Source organism: Mesoplodon mirus (genome assembly GCF_964341445.2).
Source record: "Mesoplodon mirus genome assembly, chromosome: 4".
NCBI classification, from domain to species: Eukaryota; Metazoa; Chordata; class Mammalia; order Artiodactyla; family Ziphiidae; genus Mesoplodon; species Mesoplodon mirus.
In genome coordinates, this window is record NC_138979.1 from 140,793,089 (window position 1) to 140,816,398 (window position 23,310).

A 23,310-nucleotide genomic window follows, 5' to 3' on the forward strand; every position below is an offset into this window, starting at 1 on the left:
GATCATATAGCTTATGCCTGGTGGCAGAGAATACATACTGACTGGCAGTTCAGTGTACAGTGCCTTAGTGCAAGCTATTTGCTTGACTTGATTTATAGTCTCATCAATAAACGTGAAATTATAAGACAGGAATTTTAAGCCTTTCTCTTACAGCAGTATGGCACCAGAGTTTTCAGTATAAACTAAGAATACCAATAATGTACGTATTAACCACTTTTAAATTTTGTTTTGTTTTGGGTATCCAAGAATTTAAATGTATATTCAAGTTAATTAAAATCTTTTCTAGGAATATGAAGCCATCTACCTAGCAAAATTAACAATACAGATGATGTCGCCACTTCAGATAGAAAGGTCGTTATCTGTTCATTCTGGCACTACAGGTAAGGATTTTTTCATTTTGGAGAAATTTGGGAGGAAAGATGATGGTAGTGAAGAATAGAAGAGAAGAAGCATCTTTTGCTCATTAACAAGTTACACTGAACAATTTAAATTGTTTAGAAAATTTTTGGATGGACTATTGAATTAAAATAAGATAATTTCAAATTTTAACTTTATAGTTAAATATGTATTATATTGAGCTTCTGTGTGTACACCACTAGTTAATTAGAATGTGTTGATTGGAAGATCAGATTTCTACTTTGTTGAGTTTTAAATCTTTAAGTAGTATAACTGTGTTGCAAAGATTAAAATAATAAGAGGGGTCTGGAGATGAGGCCCTAAACACACTTAGGTGATCTTATTAAAAATGAAAGGTGGTTAGTAAGTAAAAGCAGGGTGACTAAATGTAAGCTACCTCAGTTTTTCTCTTGCCATAAGTATTTGAATCCTTTCTCCTTTCCCTATTGCAGTGTCCCCTCCCCCATTTTAAAAGTTAATGATCCAGGCATGCTCTCAAAATCCTAACTTTTGCCATCCTCTCCAAGACCTTGCTACCCCTTTTTGTCTCCTTTCTTTTTATTAGAGCATTCATGGAATTTTTTTAGTTTATGGTTTTTCTCTCCCAGAGTTCCTTTCAGTCTTATTTAAACCGACAACCTTGTAAGTTAGGAGAAACAGGTTACATACCTGGTTAGTGTTGGACCTGGAAATTTAACACTGGCTGCTCCACAAGTCCAGCGCTATATTGCACTTCCTTAGTGATAATACTATATACCCATCCTTCAGGCTCAACTTCCCAGTTGTCACTGACTCTTTGCAACTTCTATCTAATCATTTTCCAAAATGGGATGGTCTGTTTCCTCAGTACCTAGAATTCCCTCCCTCTCTTATAGTACCCTTAATTTCGGTCAAGTTCAGGTCCACATTGGCCTCCTGTTCCAACTCTTGTTATTTAGTCTGTTCTGTACATTGTGGCCAGACTTATTTTCATGAAAGATAGTTCTAATAGTGATATTCTTCCTGTATAAAAGTCTTCATTGGCATAATTTTTTTTAATATTTACTTATTTATTTGGTTGCACCAGGTTGTAGTTGCAGCAGGTGGGCTCCTTAGTTGTGGCTCGCGTGCTCCTTAGTTGTGGCATGTGAACTCTTAGTTACAGCATGCATGTGGGATCTAGTTCCCTGACCAGGGATCGAACCCGGGCCCCCTGCATTGGGAGTGCAGAGTCTTAACCACTGGACCACCAGAGAAGTCCCCATTGGCATAATTTCTACTGAAGAAAACACATCATAGGTAGTAATTAAAGGCCCTTTTGATCTTTATTTGTATCTCTCACTGTACCTCTATATATGCGCTCCAGAAAATGGGACTACTAATGGTTTCCTGTGCGTGTCTACTGTTCTCCACCTAGAAAGCATCACCTTCAGTCTCTCTGTCCATAAAAACTTGGTTCAGATGTCATCGCCTCAAGAAAACATGATGATTAACTTACTCTTCCTCTAATCTCTAGTTATTCAAAACTGCCATAGAGCTTTATCTGTACCTCCTCACTTTCTGCCTTATATTAGTTACCTGTGTCTCTTACCTCACTTCGTAGAATGCAGGTGCAACACTGCATCTGAAACTGTTACAACCACTGTATTTAGACTTATGGCTAGCATATTTTCTTCTCTATTCCATCAATACTATATTTCTATCCTTAATTTTAATCTTTCAGTGAAACATTAGTTTTCTGTTGGAATCCACCCTCTGTATTAACATTATTACCATGATTTAGCACAACCTTTAGGGCATAAGTTTAAGGTCATGTGATTGATAGGCAGATAACACAGCAAACCCTCTACCAGTTCAGTTGTTCCCTAAAGTTTTCCTCCATTGAGACTCAAATTTCTTGATTATAACTGTTGGGCATATGGGGATAGCTCTGATTCTGTGTGGGAGATTTCTGTACTAGCAGACTCTGATGTGAAGAGTAGATAAAAGAAAATCTCTTATCTGCTACATGCTTCCTTTCTCCCAACTCTAGACTTGTTGGTAATAAAATCATAGTTTCAGTGGAAAAAATATTTTTGGCAGCATCTGTGGAAGCGAAAGGATAATTACATCTACAAAATAAATTGTACAAATGTACAGTGTCCTAAGTCACATGTTTATGGAGCCTAAAAAACAAACTCAGTAACCAAACAATTATGAACCGTTACCCCTTTAAAAATTCTACTTTCAAACTGTTTTAAAAATGTTCATTATATAAAATACCTTAATACTTAAGAGGGAAAATGTCATGAAGATATAAAGTTCTTTGGGTAGTTTATAACAAAAGAATTTACAACAGTTTACTAAAAATTCAGTCATAGAATTTTCATAGTCATATATATGGTAACACTTCATGAAAAATGAAGCTTTTGCTAGTTGTAACATTCTAATGAATGAATTTATTTAAGTTCCCATTATATGTTATGTTCATGCAATAACTTTTAGGCAGTTTGAAGAGAACACATGAAGAAGAAGATGATTTTGGAAACATGCAAGTGGCGACTGCGCAGAATGGCTGATTAAAGAGCAGCAGTATAGAGGATGTGAATTTCTATTTGGGAAGGAGAAAATACTACAGACAGTAATAATGTAAAATGGTAAAAACACAAGTAGTTTCTTTTCAATTATATGTTGCTTCCAGACGTGTTTTTCTGCAACTTGTTGAGCAACATTTTAAGATGTCGGACTTCTGCAATAGATGGCACTGATGGTTTTATTCCTTTTTTTTTTTTTTTCTTTACAGTTTTATTATAAACCAAGAATTTTGGACTTGCAAAGAGGTATTATTGCAATAATGCACTTTTCATACTTGAAGTTTATTTGTATGATATAAAGTTGTTACTTTAAACAAAATGCAAGTTAGGGGGGACTTGTTTATAAAATCTGGGTAATTTATAACAAAAGAATTTCCTAAAGTTTGCTAAAAATTCATTTTGTGTTTTACGTATTACATTTAAAAAATAATTTTACAGTTCAATTTTATGATGGAGCCTCTTACAGAAACATAAACAAGTGCAGGAATCTGCCACATTTCTTTTTAATATAATTCAATAGCTTAATTATCTTTTAATTTTTTTAAATTTCTTGATCCCATCTTAATAATCTTTAAATCATGACATTAGCCAACTGTCCTTACTTTAACATGATCCAAGTATTGCTTCTTTTCCTACTACCTTCCTAATTTTATCCTATAGAAAAAAAAGTTTAATGAACAAAGGAAAATGTTTTGCTTTATCATACCAGATGCTCAAAAACAAGGAGAGTTTTAAACTCAAGTGACTTTCCTTTAGCATTCTTAAAAGCCAAATGTTGTGTTTGTTCTTTTGAGTTGTGTAGCCTGTTTTTTCTTTGTCCAAAATGGTTCTAAATAGAATATAACAAACCAGTGTAGCACTATTTTTTTTCTAAACAAAGCCCAAAAAAGAAAAGTGCCTTGCCTCATTAGAAAATATAAAAAATAAATCCTCATATCCTCTAAATTAGTATGTAGAACAGTGAAAAGTTTTGAACGTTTTTCTGTAATTTTTTTTAAACCATAAATTAGTTCAAACTGAAAGTCTTAAGGCTTGAAGAAACCTTAGTAAATTATTTGGAATATGGAGCATTTACTCCATTTTTATGTTGTCTTAATGATTCTGTGAGATTGTTCTGGCTCAGAGAAATGCTTTTCTTTGAGGATGCATTTATTGGGGAAAAGTGATTGTGGGAGACTTCAGTGTATTATAAATTAGTGTTGTAATCAGTTCTTGGCATTGCGTTAATCCAAATTTCCCCCATAATTTGCATTAGCAAAGTCACTTTATGGATCCTAGGTTCTCCATGTTTTTATTTATACATATAAAAATGGTTCTAAGAAAAACATTTTTGCTATTTTAAGTACGATGTTGGGGAGGAGAGGAGTGTTTTTAACTTTTTATAGTTGGTGATTTAGGGTAGCACAAACAAAACGCCTTTGTATCTCACTTTTCTCAGTCCTCTCTTGAGGTGCTTTACTGATGGGACTTGTAAGGTAGCAAGTTACCTACTTCGCTTTCCTCCCTAACGTGTAATAATACAGTAAAAGCTTTTTTATCCAGCATAGCAGGAGAGCGGCAGTGAATCAAAACTGCTTTGTTAATTAAGCGTTAATTCTGCTGCCCCAGGTGGTATTCCTCTTCTGATTTCCCTATTTTACCACCCTAAAATAACAGCATATTGTCAATCCCATTGTAGTCTTGTATTCTGTTGTGTGATTAGGTCATTGGGTGTGGTGGTCTAGTATAGTCAGGATTTGCATTGAGTGTTCAGAAATTCCAGCTGGTGAAGTGCCAGATAATACAACTTTCCTGTATATAGATCACTATTGGTTAGGTCAGCAAAGACCTCTTTTGCAAATTAATAATCTGTGATGCTTCATTCCACAAAAACGGCTTAAAAGAATCTTCGTAATAGTCCATTTAGGTTTTAAAAATGAGGCAGTTAAGATTTTCTAAATTAATTTCTTAAATACACATATCCTCTCTAGTAGTCTGGCCAAGAGTACAGGTTTGGTTATTAATTTACAGTTGGTAATTTTCCACTTTTTCTAACCACTGTAATTTTTATGTTGGCACTAAAGTGCCTGCCCAGCACTGTATATTAAAGCTCACAAACACTAGAAAACAGGACTGTCATCTTCTTGAGTACAAATTAATATGGACAAAAAGTTTATTCTTTCTATAAGAATACTGCAAGTTTGTTTTATCTTGGTTTCATTCTTCCACCCAGCGTTCAACTAGTTCTTCTGGTAGCTCTTCCTATTCTTCTGTTTGGTTCCATTTCTATAATTCCTCTGTTTCCACTGATGTTTTGTGATAGCTAACTATAGTACATTTAACCATTTATTTCCTAGAATATTTGAATAATGTATGAGTGACCCAGCACCCAATTTTAAACATTAAATATTAACCTGGGCACAGAATTTAAAATGATATTGCATCAAAACATAGGATAACTGCTTTATTGTCCATTTTGAAAATATGAAACTTGAATATTGAAAATATTCAAACTGGAATGGCAGTATTCTTACCTTGTAATTTCAGTCCATTGGTTCCTGTTAGTTTCTTATCAGATGTTTAAACAGCAGTTACCTTTGTTTATTTGTATCTACTCTGGGGTGGAAGTATTAAACCATGATACCCTTTGCTACCAACTCTCAACCACCTAACTTTCAGAGCAGACTATTTGTTTTGGGAGGATTTTGTGCTTCATCTGAGTTTAGAAGTAATGTCAGAAAATGTTAAGCATGTCCTTTTAAAGAAAATATAAGGTTTATAATTGTCTTATTACCATGGTAATTTAAATGCATTAGAAGTATTTAACTGCAATCTTAAATTATAAAGTTGGGATGCATATATAGAGATATATATCAAAATCTCAACTTGATGTAAAGTAAATGAGCAGTTACCTGGCAGACTTTTTTTTTTTTCAGATAACTGTTTAATCCATAATTCCATAACAAACTTAGCTTCACTTCAATATTTATTTTGTCCATTCATCAGTGCTCCAATAAGTAAATGATAGGAAATAGCTGAAAATTACTAAAAGATTTTATTTTTTTTTATTGATTAGAAAAATAAGTTTCTAGGGTCTTTGAATGCTGGATTTTTTTTTTTTTGTCTTATCCATCCATGGCAGCTAAAAAAAAAAAAAAATCACTCAAAATATTCAGGTTTACATGCTAGCTCTCTCTCATAGGGAGTTGCCATACCTCACAGTTCAAAGTGTATTTTGTAGATCAGTAACATTATACTGACATGTAATTGCAATTTACTATGCAGCAAAAATGATTCAAAAAGAAAAATAACCTACAGTGTCTATTTACCTTTGTATAGACAATTGCTTAAGTTACTCTGCTTTTAACATCTGTACTTGGATCAAATGCTTATGTATGTATAGGAATGTCACAGTGCAAGATGCTGCTAGCTCAGGCACAAAGTATTAAAATTATTTTGTGAAGATTGGTGGTTGTATTAAAACTGGTGTGCCATTATACCTCAAAAAGATTGAAAAGCTCATTTATACTGCTTATGCCTCAAAACCTCTTTACTTAGATTGTTGTCTTCTAGGTAAAAGTAACCCAATTTTAGTCCCACACAGATTAAGAAGGATGAATGAACATTGGATACTGAGAAGCACTTAAAGAGTATTTTGTAAAACATTGTGGTCACACATAAAAATTATGGTCAGTACAGGGAAGGCCCAAGTTTCAGCTCAGGTATATTTTAAACAATTAGTTGAACAAGTTTGGAGTTGAAAGTGAGGAAATTTGTGACTGAAGGAAAGGGTAAGGCCATCGATAGAACAGCTTCCAGCTCATTAAAAAATACTTTTTGCTTTTAGTTTTCCCCTTGTTAGCCTACCTACATAATATTCTTCATTAAATCTAAGACATCATCATTAGCATCACTACACCATCTTTTTGATCCTACTAAAAGGCAAAAAATATTGCTGAATAAACTAAGACAAGCCACTGATCATAAAATGCATCCAGATTTCCAAATGTTACATGTAAAAAAAAAAAGTGCTTGAGAGTCAGTGAAATACAAATATATAAAATACATGGAGCAAAATAAAAATCACAATTGCCACTTCGTTATACCTTTTCAAAAGTAAACAATGCTCAAAAATGTATATATTGAAATGTTCTATGCAGTTTTTTTCATACTCAATTTTACCCACAAAATGGCTTAGAAAAATCATATTTCTCTGGTTAACTAAAGCTAAATACAGATCATCAGTTTCCTCAATGGCACAATTTTTATGTATTTCACCTTACCTACAACTCTATTTCCTGTAGGGGGGGATTTAAGATAAGACCTTAAGGACACTATTTAGGGGCTTCCCTGGTGGCGCAGTGGTTGAGAGTCCGCTTGCCGGTGCAGGGGACACGGGTTCGTGCCCCGGTCCGGGAAGATCCCACATGCCGCAGAGCGGCTAGGACCGTGAGCTATGGCTGCTGAGCCTGCGCGTCTGGAGCCTGTGCTCCGCAAAGGGAGAGGCCACAACAGTGAGAGGCCTGCGTACCGCAAAATAAAAAAAGAACACTATTTAAAGGGATTTATTGAAATAGCCACCTTATAGTTTTACTTCAAATTGTTCAGTAAAGCATTTAATTTTACCTTTTATTAGGGGTTTTTTTGGTGGTGTTTTTTTCCTGGCCATGCAGCACAGCATGCGGGATCTTAGTTCCCCAACCAGGGATCGAACCCATGCCCCCTGCAGTGGGAGCGCAGAGTCTTAACCACTGGACCACCAGGGAAGTCCCTATTAGGTTTATTTGTTAACAGAGGTTTTAAATTACCAGACTGTACCTAGTAAAGTTGCTGTTACCAAGGTTATAGGACTCCTAAAAAAGCAAAACTTAGCTTTGTTGCTTTCACTAGGGACAGATCAATTCATCTGCCTATGTCATCAGCAGGTGAGTAGTACACCCTCTGTTGGTGAAGAATTTCTGTTGTTTTAGAAAGCCAACTTTAGCTTTACTGCATGGAGGGAAATCTGAAATCTAGTTGAGGTAGGTGTGAATCAAAGGGATGAGAAACAGGTGGTCTTTACTTTCTAAGCTCCTTTTACAAAGGGTACACAAAACTAAGATTTTATGAACCATGACTTGACCTAATAATTCAATAGACAACTCAAGAAAAGCACAGAAAACATTTGGATTCTAACAAAAGACTATTCATATGAACAGGTTTAATGTAACATGAAACGTAAAAGATTCGAACCAGTAGTGAAGTATCTAATTCTTATTTCAACTTAAAAAAATAATTAAAATAAAATCAAAATAGGATAGTGACCAGAATAATAGTACTACTATAATCATATTAAATAGAAAAGCTTCCATCAACATTTTAAGAATGTAATAAATGCAGTATGATACATTTTAAAATACTCCACTCAATTTTGTAATCCATTTTCATAAAAATGTTACTCAGAAGAGAGGCTCGGACACCCCTGGAAAAATGAGAAATCAGCTTAGAAATACATAATATGCCAGGATTTACTAATTCACTGTTAAAAAGTACCTTATGTTTCTCTTAGATATTTTAAACAAATGAATAATTATTATATTTCACATATAAGACAGGTGGTACTTCAGCTACATTAGAATTATATCAACTTTTAGATGTACATTTAAATTGTCACATTTTATAAGAAGTTAATTTTCATTTCTCCTTATTTTAAAGGCTCACCAGGTTTGCCAGTATAGTATTAGGATCAGCAAATTTTGGACTGAACTACATTTAGTTATAATATGTCTAACATCCAATTTCACGTAATATATGTGAAATGATACACCCCTAAGTGGTATTTAGATATATTTCTTTGAAAAAAATATTAATTTTATGAACGTGATAAGAAACAGCCTTATTCACTGTATGCTTTTTTTTTTTTTAATGAGCAGTACAGATAGCAGACATATAACTTCTTACTACCTATACTGACTACTATGAAATAAAGCCAAACTTTAGAAAAATACAATGCAAGAAAAGATTCAAGTTAAAAATATACTCCTTTGGTTAAAAATCATCCCCTTAATAATTTCATCTGTAATCTAAACTCAGCATGTCTCACCAGCCCAAAGTAATCTTCTAAATACCATTATACTTGTATTACAGTGTTTTCTTCAATCCAGTATTTATGGAGGTCACTGGGTTGCAGCAACAAAATATTTTAACTCTAGGAAGAGAGTGTAGCCTTGTTGCATCAGCTCCTTTGACAGATGTCTTTCTTAAAAGGTTTTACTTTAGAAACCTCTGACACATGTAGTTTTCTTCAGATACTGTATATCCAAACTTTTTATAGAAACCAGCGTTTTGTGGTAGACATTCAAGGGTAATCTTATAACAGTTCAGTTTCTTGCTTAGCAAAGTAAGGGTTGATAATAACCTGAAATTAAAGGAAAAAAAAGGTAGGCAAGGCATAGAGCATTTGTTAATAAAAATGGATTTTAGTAACAATGTGAGTGAATATCACATAAAACTTCAAGTTTGTATTACAAACAGGTTTATTAGATCATGGCCTTTCCCACTATATTCATTTAAATATTCAGATTGTAAGTGGTTAAACATTTAAATCACCCAAAGCATTTGATTTTGTTTCAAATATACTTTAGTTATCTCCAGCCCATTAATAAATAGAACAAATATTACCCTAAACCCTCTTTAAAAATAGGTTTTAAAATTAATATTAACACCAAAGACTAGAAACCTTTTAAAAAATATGGCCAAAATTAATCTTTTTCTCTAGATCTATTCAAACTATTTAGGAATAGCCAACATAAAATGGGTTAATAATTGCTTTGTTCTTTATCATTTTTAAAGTTACTTAAATATTTGTGAAAGAATGTATTAGGTTAACTCTGGATTGGTCTAACTAATATGAAGTGTAAACAAAGCAAAAATGTATACATCTTTATAAAAACTAGGAAAGATCTACAAAAATACCTGAAGGGTTTTCTCATGTTGTATAGATTGAAAAATCTTATTCTGAAGACAGAACCTCTTGATTGAAGTTACACAATTATAAAAGTCATGACTAAGTTACATGGACTAGAAATACTAGAAATTGGTCTCTTTCGTTCACTGATGTATACCAAATACATTGAATAGTATCTGGCATATAGCAGGTGCTTAATATTTACTGAGTGAATTCCTTAAAACTCAGAAGGGATAATATTAAAAAGCAAGTTCTATTTTATAAATAAGCAATAAACCTATGAAACTTACTTTAAAAGATATAGATAAATGTATAGAGGATTACATTGTGAAGGCTGTTTCAGTACATGGTTCTAAAACTTCCGTAACTGAAACATTTCCTTTGTTTTTAAATATGACAGAGAAACGGACAAATTACTTGGCTCACCAAAAGTTTCTGTTTCCTACTACTATAAGAGTACTACTGGGGCTTCCCTGGTGGCGCAGTGGTTGAGAGCCCGCCTGCCGATGCAGGGGACATGGGTTTGTGCCCCGATCTGGGAAGATCCCACATGCCGCGGAGCGGCTGGGCCCGTGAGCCATGGCCAATGAGCCTGCGCATTCGGAGCCTGTGCTCCGCAACGGGAGAGGCCACAACAGTGAGAGGCCCGCGTACCGCAAAAAAAAAAAAAAAAGTACTACTATTAAAAGTTAATAGCTAAGGTGTTGCTGTTTTAACAGTACACTTCCAATTTCCAAACTTTATGGTAAAAATTATATAAAAATACCTTATTTCTTCATTAAATTCAGTCTAAGCTATGGAGTGAGAATGAGTTCATAATTAATGATGCTTAAAAAACTTCAAACAGGAAAACATTTTTTAAAAAGTATCTTGCAAGGCACTGTAAACTGAAACACAAAGAGTATCTAATTTATCCAGGGTTACCTTGTTTCTGCCTACTTACAATTTGCCAAGCTGCTTTCCTCTGCATTCATCACTAACAACAACATCTTCTACTCTTCCTCTCTGAAAATATTTACAATGTTTAAAGGACTAAGCATGTAGTTTTGTTTTAGTTAAATCAACAAGTGACGGTAAGAATTAATTGATAAATGTTTTGTAAACCTGAACTTTGCAAAATGCAAAAATTTTTAACTTACTATTATAGAGGAGATAATACAATCAATTTGTGGCCTAATTTTGCTTTGTCTGTATCTTAAACCTTCCCACCCATTTTAAAGCAAGTCTCAGAATCCACATCACCAAAATGTAATCTTGTCATGAATGTACTACATCCATCATCCTACTCCTTGCATAACTGCAATTTATTTCAGACATCCAAATACAGTTTATTAATTTCTAGTACAGAAACCACACCAAAATTCATACTTCACAGAATAATTCCAAGTGTTTTCTATCATATTCCCATTGGATTACCTAGGTTTTGTTTTCTTTACTATTTCATGTGAGTCATGAGGAGTGAAGGAAATCTACAGGCATTAGAAGTGTCACAATTAGAACAGAATATATTATTCTGAACCCTTTACCACTGGGAAACTGATGGGAATTTGTGTTAATGTAGTGTATTCGAAGTATTGTTTTTGAATAAAAATTAGCATTAGAGATTCCAGACATTACTGCCAAATTCCACGATGCTGACTTGATTTCTCTATGTCTATACCAATTCTAACACCTTACAGAACAATTTTTAGCAGAGAATTCATATTATTAACACATTTTCTTCCTCATAACTCTTAGAAGACAATGGGAAATTGACTGTTACTAAGTGATTTCTAAGAAGCAAAAATTTTATTCTAGCCAATATTTAGCTCTCTCATTTTACAATAAAAAGCAGTGGGAAAACAGACTTGTCTAATGGTAACTCCGTCGATTTTGCTAGAAAACACATATCCATTTTACTCATAAGCATTAATGAACACATACCTTAGCACAGGAATGGATGAATTTATGTTCTATTATCAGAGTTGCTGTAGCAACTATCTGTCCTAAAGTTACATCTTCCACAACTGTAACATAATAATCCCCAGATTTCTTCATGTGCTCAAAAGATTCTGTGGAAATTGGAAAATAGTGTTATGTGGTAGACATTAAACTTTATTAGGTGCCAGAAAAATACTAGAATTAGCTTACTTCAATAAATATTATTGAATATTTGTAGCTATTTTACCACAGTAATTTTAAAGAAAATATCAATTATTAAAAATGACCATGTAGTTGAAATATCAGCAATCAATATCAACTGGAAAATAGTCCATACATTTAAAAAATCTTCTAGCAAAATAAAGTAAGACTAATATAGCTATTTTAGATGAACAGCATTTAAAATACAAATAAATTGTACATGTTGCCATTTCTGTGACTAGTGAATGGAAACTTTCATATCTTCATTACTAGTTAACTTTAAATTGATTCCTTTAACCTTTTCACTTAACAGATATTCACACAGAACGCTTTGCAAATTTTAATAAGAGAATGTTTATGTGTCTCCATTCTTTAATTTTTAGTCTTTTGATTTTAAAATAACTTGACAAAGTAGTTTTCAATTTTCCCTTTGTGCTCTCAAGTGTTCCATGATTACATGACCTGTTTTAGAAATAGAATCATTTTTGTTTGCTTTGAAAGCACCTTGTGAAGTAGATTAAAAAAATAAGCCTTGGGGCTTCCCTGGTGGCGCAGTGGTTGAGAGTCTACCTGCCGATGCAGGGGACGCGGATTCGTGCCCCGGTCCTGGAGGATCCCACATGCTGCGGAGCGGCTGGGCCCGTGAGCCATGGCCGCTGAGCCTGCGTGTCCGGAGCCTGTGCTCCGCAATGGGAGAGGCCACAACAGTGAGAGGCCCGCGTACCGCAAAAAAAAAAAATAATAAGTCTTCATTTCCCAGATTTTTCCAAAGCCACATAGCAAACAGGAGCAAAAGTGGAATAAATATCTTCCCCTCAAATTGACTTTTAGTACTTATATTGATGAAATAACATGATTTCTCATCTAATCTGATATGCCTGCAAAGAAGAATTCAGGAATAAAAACTGAGCCTAACAGTCTCAACATACTGTTTATTTCCACAGTCTTGTTCTAGTAATGGGTCTGGAGTGGGAAGAAATAAATTCAATGAAGGAAAAGAAACAATGAGAATCAGGAAATAATCTTCACCTCAGGAAGGTCATATAGAGTACAAAATAAAATGACCTATTGAAGGAAATGAAGAAAATAGGAAGACACTGTTAACAGCATTGGATGGAGTCAGGAATGTTGTAGTTCTTTTCTTACCAATAACTACCTGTGATCTTGGGTAAGTCATTTGACCTCTCTTTTAATTTCCATCCTCTCATATGTATTAAAAAGGAGGAGGGATGAACTAAAAGATACCAGCCAACCTTAAAATTCAATATAAATGAACCAAAAAATAAATTTAGAACGTATTTTCTTACATTTTTGATTGGGTGATGAAATTTCCGTGAAATGACCTAACCACATGAAAGGTAAACACTACAATAAAACACAATCTCTAAGGCTGCCACACAGGTTCTGTGCTACAGTAATTATCTAAAAGTAGCCAGGTATTTTGTAAAACATGGTAGTTGCTACATTTGGATTCTAAAACAGTTCAGCCACATTAAACATTTAAATAAGAAAATAGCTAATTTGTTATTTGAATAATTTCGAGCTATTTGAACAAAACCACAAGTAGACACTGAACAGAGCTCTAAACAAAAATAAAATCTTGTTTCCCTTTATTTCTTTTCCTTCAGGAAAAAGAGACTGTAGGACTTACTCATAAATTGTTCCGGGCTGACAACTCCAGTCTCTGTCAGCTGACCTAGTACCTTAAAAAAACCTAGTTTTGAAAAACAGATTTCAAGTCATGAGAACAGCAAATGAAATATATATCAAAAGAAGTAATGTGTCAAGCTGGTGGGCAATTATTTTTTCAAAACTTTATGTAATGAACTATTTTAAAAGATTAAACTGAAACCCATTATTCTTTCTATTATCACTACGTAAAACAAATAGTAATAGGTGTTACCAGTGTTTTTGCCTGCATAACATTTTTGGAATAGTGCTGACCTTAATACTCAATATTTACAGAACCAGCATGTACAGTTTTCAATGTAATTTGCATTACATTCAATGCAAGGGATGCCGAATTTTCCCAAATATGTGCTTTGGTTTTACTTAAAAATGCAAGATTCTCATTATGACCAAATATGATACTATTTGTAAAATAAAATATAAATAATATTGTTGAGACTACAGTTTTTAAAGATTCCTGATTAATTTCATTAATGTCACATTAAATTAATGTGAATAGCATAGAATGTTGAGAATCTTAACTTCTATACACCCAATAATTAATTTGACCAAAATATAATAGTTTCTTAAGATTTCCTACCAAGAAGAAAACTGTAAAAAGTTGATTTTTGATTACTGAAATATAAGGAAATCATTTTGGAGAATTTAGATGTTAAAAAAAGGAATACACGTAGACAAAACTTTTTGCAACTTATCCAAGGCAAATTATCTTTATCCTCATTCCCCATCCAGCTTCTTAGAGAAGATTCTTCCTATGTGTCATTATACAAGATAATTTCCCCTTTTTGGCTGCTTAATTAGGAAGGAACACTGTTGTACTTAAGTCATTTGAAATACTGTAATACAGTACTGTAATACAGTAACATCTGGTCTGTACACATTGGAATTGAGTTCTCAGTCACTTTAAAATTTAAGCACAAAAAATAATATAAAAGTCCAATAGTATTTTTAAAAATTATAGGCATCATCATGTTTGTGGAGAACACATAATGCTAACTATAAGTCTAACCAGATTTTGTAAACTGAATCCATACCTCTATTTAAATCAGCAGTACAAAGAGGCCTCAAAACCAAACCTTCTCCAGGATGTGTTGGGGAAATGGCTGGAGAAAATGTAGCCGTATTCTGACTCCAATCCACTTCTTTGAGTAGACTTGGGTCAAACATAGGCGTTTCATCAGGTTTCATCTTTGCAGTAAGGTCTAAAATAAAATTTTAAATGTTAAGGCATTTTGTTTAATAGAAAATTGTTGATTGTCAAGAATGTCAATTTCTTTATAAAAATTAATGCAATTAGAAAAATTCTTTAACAGGTATGCAAGATACTTTATTTTAGCCTATCCTGACTCTAACATCAAATGCCACAGCTAGAGCTCTATAGAAAACTCACAGATTCTATCAGACAGTAAACAAGTGACTAAATTTAGAAGTTTTACACTTGAAAACTCCATTTTCTAATAGGACTTTTAAAGCATTTTTTCCTCTGGGTCAGTGCTACTAGTGTAGCACTGTGAATAGCTGACTTTTCAGGAGCTCGCGCTTTTTTTTTTTTTTTTTTTTTTTTTACATTATTGAATTTTATTATTGGGCTAAGGAGTAACTCATCAGTTTTACCTGACACTAAAGAAGACTTACTGGGCGTGTAACTTTTTTAAAAATTATGAACCATGAACAGAAAATTCTCTGCATTCACTGGAATATTTGGTCTCAGCTATGATAGATTCACAACAAGACTACTGGATTTTGTTTTCACAGCAGTCTTTCTAAAAATCTGTAAGTTTCTCAGCTGCATCTAAGCAGCTTAAGAATAGCCAGTGTCACAAAAACAGAAATATAGATCAATGGAACAGGATAGAAAGCCCAGAGATAAACCCATGCACATATGGTCACCTTATCTTTGATAAAGGAGGCAAGAGTATACGATGGAGAAAAGACAGCCTCTTCAATAAGTGGTGCTGGGAAAACTGGACAGCTACATGTAAAAGAAAGAAATTAGAACACTCCCTAACACCACACACAAAAAAAAGCTCAAAATGGATTAAAGACCTAAATGTAAGGCCAGATGCTATCAAACTCTTAGAGGAAAACACAGGCAGAACACTCTATGACATAAATCACAGCAAGATCCTTTTTGACCCACCTCCTAGAGAAATGGAAATAAAAACAAAAATAAACAAATGGGACCTAGTGAAACTTAAAAGCTTTTGCACAGCAAAGGAAACCAGAAACAAGACGAAAAGACAGCCCTCAGAATGGGAGAAAATATTTACAAATGAAGCAACTGACAAAGGATTAATCTCCAAATTTTACAAGCAGCTCATGCAGCTCAATATCAAAAAAACAACCCAATCCAAAAATGGGCAGAAGACCTAACAGACGTTTCTCCAAAGAAGATAAACAGATTGCCAACAAACACAAGAAAGAATGCTCAACATCATTAATCATTAGAGAAATGCAAATCAAAACTACAATGAGATATCTCACACAGGTCAGAATGGCCATCATCAAAAAATCTAGAAACAATAAATGCTGGAGAGGGTGTGGAGAAAAGGGAACACACTTGCAGTGTTGGTGGGAATGTAAATTGATACAGCCACTATGGAGAACAGTATGGAGGTTCCTTAAAAAACTAAAAATAGAACTACCATGTGACCCAGCAATCCCACTACCAGGCATGTACCCTGAGAAAACCATAATTCAGAAAGAGTCATGTACCACAATGTTCACTGCAGCTCTATTTACAATAGTCGGGACATGGAAGCAACGTAAGTGTCCATCACTGGATGAATGGATAAAGAAGATGTGGCACATGTATACAATGGAATATTACTCAGCCATATAAAGAAACGAAATTGAGTTATTTGTAGTGAGGCGGATGGACCTAGAGTCTGTCATACAGAGTGAAGTAAGTCAGAAAGAGAAAAACAAATACTGTATGCTAACACATATATGGAATCAAAAAAACAAAAAAAAAGGTCATGAAGAACCTAGGGGCAAGATGGGAATAAAGATGCAGACCTACTAGAGAATGGATTTGAGGACATGGGGAGGGGGAAGGGTAAGCTGAGACAAAGAGAGTGGCATGGACATATATACACTACCAAATGTAAAATAGATAGCTAGTAGGAAGCAGGTGCACAGCACAGGGAGATAGATAAGCTCGGTGTTTTGTGACCACCTAGAGGGGTGGGATAGGGAGAGTGGGAGGGAGGGAGATGCAAGAGGGAAGAGATATGGGGATATATGTATATGTATAACTGATTCACTCTGTTATAAAGCAGAAACTAACACACCATTGTAAAGCAATTATACTCCAATAAACATGTTAAAAAAAATAGCCAGTGTTTTTCATGCTATTGAAAAATGATCAATTACGGTATTTTCCTCTCTTCTGAACATTCAGAAATGGTCAGGTTCTTATTAGGTGTGGTCTAATAAAAGTGAGAAATAAGATATAATGATAGAAAGAATGAAAAACATATGAAGCATAAAAATGGCTGGTGTCGGGGGGGTGCTTCCCTGGTGGCGCAGTGGTTAAGAATCTGCCTGCCAATGCAGGGGACACAGGTTTAAGCCCTGGTCCAGGAAGATTCCACATGCCACGAAGCAACTAAGCCCATGTGCCACAACTACTGAGCCTGCGCTCTAGAGCACGCGAGCCACACCTACTGAAGCCCGTGCGCCTAGAGCCCGTGCTCCACAACAAGAGAAGCCACTGCAATGAGAAGCCTGCACACCACAACGAAGAGTAGCCCCCGCTCGCCGCAACTAGAGAAAGACGGCGTGCAGCAACGAAGACCCAACGCAGACAAAAAAAGAAAAAAATAGTCTGGTGGGGCACACTTCTGTGGAACAGAGCTGCTGGAGGAAAGTCTTCCTAACAATTATTAGGAGATTGTAAGGCAACACTGAACTTTGATTTGTAAGCCCATGCCCAGCTACAAAAACCACAGTTGACCCTTGAACAACATGGGTTTAGGGTGCCAATCCTCCACACAGTCAAAAATGCGCAGTTGAAAAACCATGTATAACTTATAGTCGGCCCTCTGTACCTGCAGTTCCATATCCGTGGATTTAACCAACCTTGGAATGTGTAGTACTGTAATATTTACTGTTGAAAAAAATCCGTATATAAGTGGATCCTGTGTTGTTCAGGATCAGCTGTATTCTATTTGATACCTGCCTGTACTTCTTTGAAACAAAGAATTTAAAGATATATATCCATAACATACTACCATAAAACAAGAAAGCAATGCCAGAAAAATTAAAGCCCACTTAATAACAGAACAATTTCCCCAATAACCCAACTCCCAGATGTTCCCTATTTCATAAGTCACAATATGCTTAAGGGCAACTATTCTTAAGTTTTCCGTAAAGGTCGACTGAACTGTATAACCCTATGTAACTATTATATATAGGTAATATATATATAATATATATATACTCTGCTGCAGTATAGCAGAGGCTTTGGGAAGGTACTGTGATGTAATAATAGAAGTTAACATTTGTTTGGCACTTATGTGCCAGCATTGTTCAAAGAACTTTACACATTACTAATTCACTTACTATAACAATCCTACAGGGTAGGGATGATTATTATCTCCATTTCAACAGATGAGGAAATGCAGGTGTAGACAAGTAACTTGCCCAAGGTCACAGGATTAGCAAAGCTGAAATTGAAACCTAGACATGGAAAGAGCATGAGCTCTGGAGTCAGACCTGATGTTCAAACCTCAACTGTGTGATGATGGCTAAGGAAGTTAAACTGAGAATGTTGCCTCATTTGTAAAATGGAGATGAAATTGTTGGAAGAAATGAATTACTGTATACAAGTACCTAACAGTGCCTGGCACAGGGCAAGTTTTCAACAAGATACATTGATACTTCAGTTAGCAACTAATTTAAAATTTATTTTTATACATTCTTGTTAACTTTGTTCACCTTTAAATTAATTCGTGAGTTAGGCACTGTGCTGGGTACAGGAGCTACAGAAAGATTATCTATTATGTTTATGTTAAACTGAAAGCATTCTTGGAAAGGAAAGGAAGAACTTTAAAAATAATAGTTACTATGTAGAATACTGAGAGGTTTGTTTTCTTTCCCTCAAAAAGGACTCAGATCATGTTATGCTGTAAAAACTATGCCTGGATCTAAGAATAGTAAGGAAAGGAAACTGTGATGATTAAAACAATCATTCATAAAATTTAATAAGCTTATGGTCCACTTGAAACAGATTTTTTTGTAGATTAATTTTAGTGCATGCACTTTAGTATTTGTCCCTGATAATTGGACCCCTGAGGCTTTTGAGAGTACTCTAATCTGAAAGATGGATAACAAAATTGTTTTTCAGGTATACAGATAAACAGGCTAAATATCAAAGTAAAATGTGTACATTAAGTGCAGAAGTCAGAAAGTATTACAAATTTAAGTTCTTCAAGACAACATACCATTTAAACATTTTGATGTTCATGCTATTTAACATACAGTTGTAAGCATGAAGTTTAAAGAAAGCTCAAAATGAAATGTGGATGGACATTAACATAATTTAAAGTTAACTAGATTTCTTCTTCCTATAAAGTTGCCTGAGTTTACAATGAAATGTGCCTAGAAAACTCGCAAAATAGGGTTAATAATTTCTGAGAGAGAGGGGAGAAGTACACAGAAGAATTAGGATTTGAAGGCTTTAAAGAATTTTAAACACTAGTATTAGTAAATACTAATATTTTCCTGTGCTTTTCTTTAATCGATGGTCTTATTCCATGAATGATAAAAATAAATGATACTGGCTAATATTTATTGAGTACTTTATATACAAATGAAAATACAATGAAAGATGTATCAGACCAGAAAGCAGGCACAGTAACTAGTTCAAGATAACAGAGCAAATAAGGAACAGTGAGGATTCACAACCAGGTAGCAGGGCCAGCTTCAAGGACACAGGGCCCCGCACTTAGTTCTCGCTGCCACTGTCGAAAATTGTTAATAATTTTTAAACAAAGAGCCCTGCATTTTCATTTTTCACGAGTTGCCACAAATTATGCAACCATTTCTGCATGACTCCAGACTCTATACTCTGTAGTATTGAAGAGGCACTAGTGAAAGTGAATTCTCTACTTTATTGTGCAAGAGTTTAAAATTTAGTCAAAGCAGCACTTATATTTGGAAAGTAAGAATTTCAGGCTAGTTAAAGTACTTAATGCGTTCTGGATAGAAATAGGAATCCATATTCTTATGGCAATAAAAAATTAATATCAAGGGACTTCCCTGGCAGTCCAGCGGTTAAGACTTAGCCTCCCATCGCAGGGGGTGCAGGTTTGATCCCTGGTCGGGGAGCTAAGATCCCACATGCCTCGTGGCCAAAAAGCCAGAACATAGAACAGAAGCAATATTGTAACAAATTCAATAAAGACTTTAAAAATGGTCCACATCAAAAAAATCTTTAAAAAAATTAATATCAAAATGTTTACATGAGCTATTTTACAAAACAGAGCCATACTTAAGGTTACCTTCTTTTATCTTATTCTGTCCCCATACAGTAAATTCTGCTGGTGCCCAATTAATATGCTGGGCAAGTTAAAGTAAGATGTGATTTGATACTAAATTTCAAAAGCATTTATAAAAGAGCGAAACAGGTAAATTTATTTGGTTTACAAAAGAAATAATTTTCAGCATCTTAAAGTGCCCCCAGGTACCACAATATAGGAAATTTCAGTAAACAGAACCGCACAGTTGTTTGAAGCTGAATTTCACCATTATCATTGAGGTCTTATTTTGTTCTGTTTCTTTTGGTTTTGGGTTTTTTTGGGTTTTTTGGCCACGCTGCTTGTGAGATCTTAGTTCCCCAACGAGGGATCTAACCTGGGCCTACAGCAGTGAAAGTGCCGAGTCTTAACCACTGGACCGCCAGGGAATTCCCTCATTGGGGTCTTATTTTGAAGATTTTAGATTAATTTAAAAAAGTAAACCCTAACCCTTCTTAAGTATTTCTCAAGTACCTTTTCTGTTTAACTACTAAGTTAACAAGCATTTAAAGGCCCATATATGCCTAACCTTAGCCCAATAAATGCCTAGTGAATGAATAACGAATGGTATAAGACTTATCTGGAGATCACATTTCAGAAAATCTAGAAGAAAAAAAAAGATTACTAAACTGCTACAAGTGATATCACAAAAACCATACACCAAATTCATTTTTACTAAGACCACATCAGGTTTTCAGTCGGTTGACCATTCTTTGGACACAGTTTCAACAGGTTTCTCAGCATCTATAGTGCACTAGAATACACATGGGGAGGAGCTGCTGCTAGAATCAAGCAACTGAGAGCAACAAGTAATAAGACACTGGGAATGAAGATTTCAAAAGTTGATAAAAAAATTTAAAAAAACAATCTAAGGTCAAATCTAAATGGGCTTTATATACCTCAAGAGCTTTCGGGGCATTACTGTATGACTTCAGTACATGGTTAAAGCAGGAAGGGGGCCCGTGTGCTGTTTGAGACTTTGGGGTTCGTCTACATACATTTTATAACTATTTCAATAGTAATTTGACTGAACTGTGAATCTAAAGAACACTTCATTCGGTGATGATTTTAATAGGCCTAGCTATATTTATTAAATTATGCAGTTACACTTCAGTTGAGAATTTTAAAATTTCCTGATAGTTTATTTGATGCCTGTGATTTAGGCATTATTCTCAGTCTACCCATGAGCAAGCTGGAGCACGTGGAGCTTTCAGTACTTGACCCCAAGGTAACACAGCCAATGAGTGAATTGGGACTAAATCCTCCGATGTTGTTCTCCCGTCTTGAGCTCTACAGTACCATACTCAATAGAAGCCAATATTTACATCATCATGCCAGACAGGGAGGTGTCTCCCCTATTCTAAAAAATGTCAGTGAATCCTGCCTAATGAAGCTGACCTAAATGATTTCTTGAGGTCCATTCTAGGATTTATTCACGAGTGTATATCCTAACAAAACTATAGTCGCCCTTCTATTTTTTAGGAAATTTTAAGAGTTCCATTTACATAAGCAGCTCCTATAAGAGAAATCACAGTACTCAGTGTTTCTAGGGGTAGAAGCCCCCGGAAGACACAAAGGATGTCCGTCTTTCCTGCGGTGAAAACCCCGATTTAGTCAGTGCAGGTGATCTTCGGAGCAGAATCATGTCCTCAAGTGGCTCCTGACCGCCGTGGGGTGCTACTCGGAAAGGAACGGTGGAAAACAGGGCCAGAGGCGTTCGTGCCCATTTCAAACCCGATGGCGGCAGAGACTGTGAACAACTGTCTCAATCCCCCACGCTAAAGCCTGACGAACGAAGAATTAGTTTCGACCCCAGTCTCTGTTCCTGCCTGCTAGGGCCACCTCCTGCACGGCTGGACCACTGGCCATCATCCCTAACCTCTGCTCCACGCGTGTGTCCGCTCAACTTGCTCCAAACTGCCCTCTACGCCCTCATACGCACCCAGCTGGCGAAGATAAATGCCCGGCTCCCCGAACGGAACCTCCCCCCGCCCCGGACCGGGCCTAGCTCGCCTCGCCCGGGGGTAGCAGTCACACCTGTTTGGTAAACCTGAAGGGCAGGCCCAAGCCAGAACCCAGGGCATCCGGCCGGGCCCCACTCTCTCTCCCCGACCCCCGGTCCCCCTCACCCGTAGAGACCTGCAGTCGGCGCTCCTCTCCAGGCCCGCTGGATTCTAACCCACCCGGGTACACAGCACTAGATCCACATCCGGCTTCAGCGGCAGCCCCACCTCCTCCACCTCCGGGTCTACAGTCTCCCGCAGGGCCGCCGCTCCGCGAGCCGCCGCCAGGACGTGGCAGCACCGACACCTCCAGCCCGCCCCTGCCCGCTTACGCAGGGCCGCTCGCAGGCGGAGGAGGCAACGGCGGGCGGAGGCGGGGTCGAGAGCCTGGGGGCCGGGCGGGGGCGGGGCCTGCTGCTGGCGTCAGCACAAGAGGCGGCGGCGAAGACGTCGCGGGGACTTCACCAGGCAGGCGTGCCGGCAACGAATCCCGGCCCCGCGCGGCACCCGCTCCTCGCTCCCTAAGGCTTCCCCCACGGCCTCAGCGTCTCGGTTTAACTGGACATAATTCTGCCTCGGAGTCATCTAAGCACTGTAAGTCGTGTCTAGTTTGTGCATCTTTGGTTCCCAGAGACCAGAGTCTCGACCTCTGCCCTCTTCGTTTGCCCCTCGTTGCACCTTTCCTTCGTCGTCAGTTCATTCATTGATTAGGACTTCGGCTACTCGCTGGAGGCTCGAAGCTCCTCATCCCCAGTTTTCTGAGTCACACATCCTGCCTCTGTGAGGTGGGACCCCTGCATTCTACTTCGAGACTATTTTATTTCTCGCTCAGATCCTTTTTGGATGAACACGGGGGTTAGGACAATGATTCTCAGCTGCGGCGATTTTGCCTCCCAGGAGGCAGTTGGCAATGTGTGGTCATTTTCAACCTCAAGTCTGGGAGAGAGGTGTTACTGGCATCTCTCCAGATGATAGAGGGTAGATATGGGTAGAGATCAGGCACGCCGCGACATGTTTTACAATACAAAGGACAGCTCCCCACAATAAAGAATTACCTGGGCTGAAATGTCAGTATTGCTGAAGTTGAGAAAACCTGGGTTAGG

General features: G+C 36.4%; 2 protein-coding genes across 5 annotated transcripts in view; one reads left to right on the top strand and one right to left on the bottom strand.

Moving 5' to 3' along the window:
- STYX (serine/threonine/tyrosine interacting protein) overlaps nucleotides 1-6,449 on the top strand; it is a 37,274-nt gene extending 30,825 nt beyond the window's left edge. For 2 of the 3 annotated variants that reach the window (XM_082616944.1, XM_082616945.1), the window contains 2 exons: nucleotides 287-380; nucleotides 2,860-6,449. In XM_082616944.1, the coding sequence (XP_082473070.1) occupies nucleotides 287-380; nucleotides 2,860-2,933 (168 nt within the window). In that variant the 3' untranslated portion in view covers nucleotides 2,934-6,449. The remainder of the gene's footprint in view (nucleotides 1-286; nucleotides 381-2,859) is intronic. The other variant, XR_014293671.1, reaches the window with a different exon arrangement.
- Nucleotides 6,450-8,096: 1,647 nt separating this feature from the next.
- GNPNAT1 (glucosamine-phosphate N-acetyltransferase 1) lies at nucleotides 8,097-22,523 on the bottom strand. 2 transcript variants are annotated; one of them, XM_082616947.1, is made up of 6 exons: nucleotides 22,334-22,523; nucleotides 14,718-14,885; nucleotides 13,646-13,708; nucleotides 11,797-11,924; nucleotides 10,817-10,878; nucleotides 8,097-9,324 (listed from the first exon to the last, which is right to left on the bottom strand). In XM_082616947.1, the coding sequence occupies exons 2-6, from the start codon at nucleotides 14,869-14,871 to the stop codon at nucleotides 9,177-9,179; spliced, it is 555 nt and encodes a 184-aa protein (XP_082473073.1). In that variant the 5' UTR covers nucleotides 14,872-14,885; nucleotides 22,334-22,523; the 3' UTR covers nucleotides 8,097-9,176. The 2 variants fall into 2 exon arrangements, with proteins under 2 accessions (XP_082473073.1, XP_082473072.1); XM_082616946.1 differs by having other exon boundaries at nucleotides 22,344-22,434.
- Between the last annotated feature and the right edge of the window lie 787 nt (nucleotides 22,524-23,310).

Bases quoted from the DNA above. Each gene is read 5' to 3' on its own strand.
- GNPNAT1 (XM_082616947.1), bottom strand. From the start codon at position 14,871: ATGAAACCTGATGAAACGCCTATGTTTGACCCAAGTCTACTCAAAGAA. The intron at 13,709-14,717 runs GTATGGATTCAG...TTTCAAAACTAG, and splicing joins TACTGCTGATTTAAATAGAG to GTTTTTTTAAGGTACTAGGT. The intron at 11,925-13,645 runs GTAAGTCCTACA...CAATTTCCACAG, and splicing joins CAGCCCGGAACAATTTATGA to AATCTTTTGAGCACATGAAG.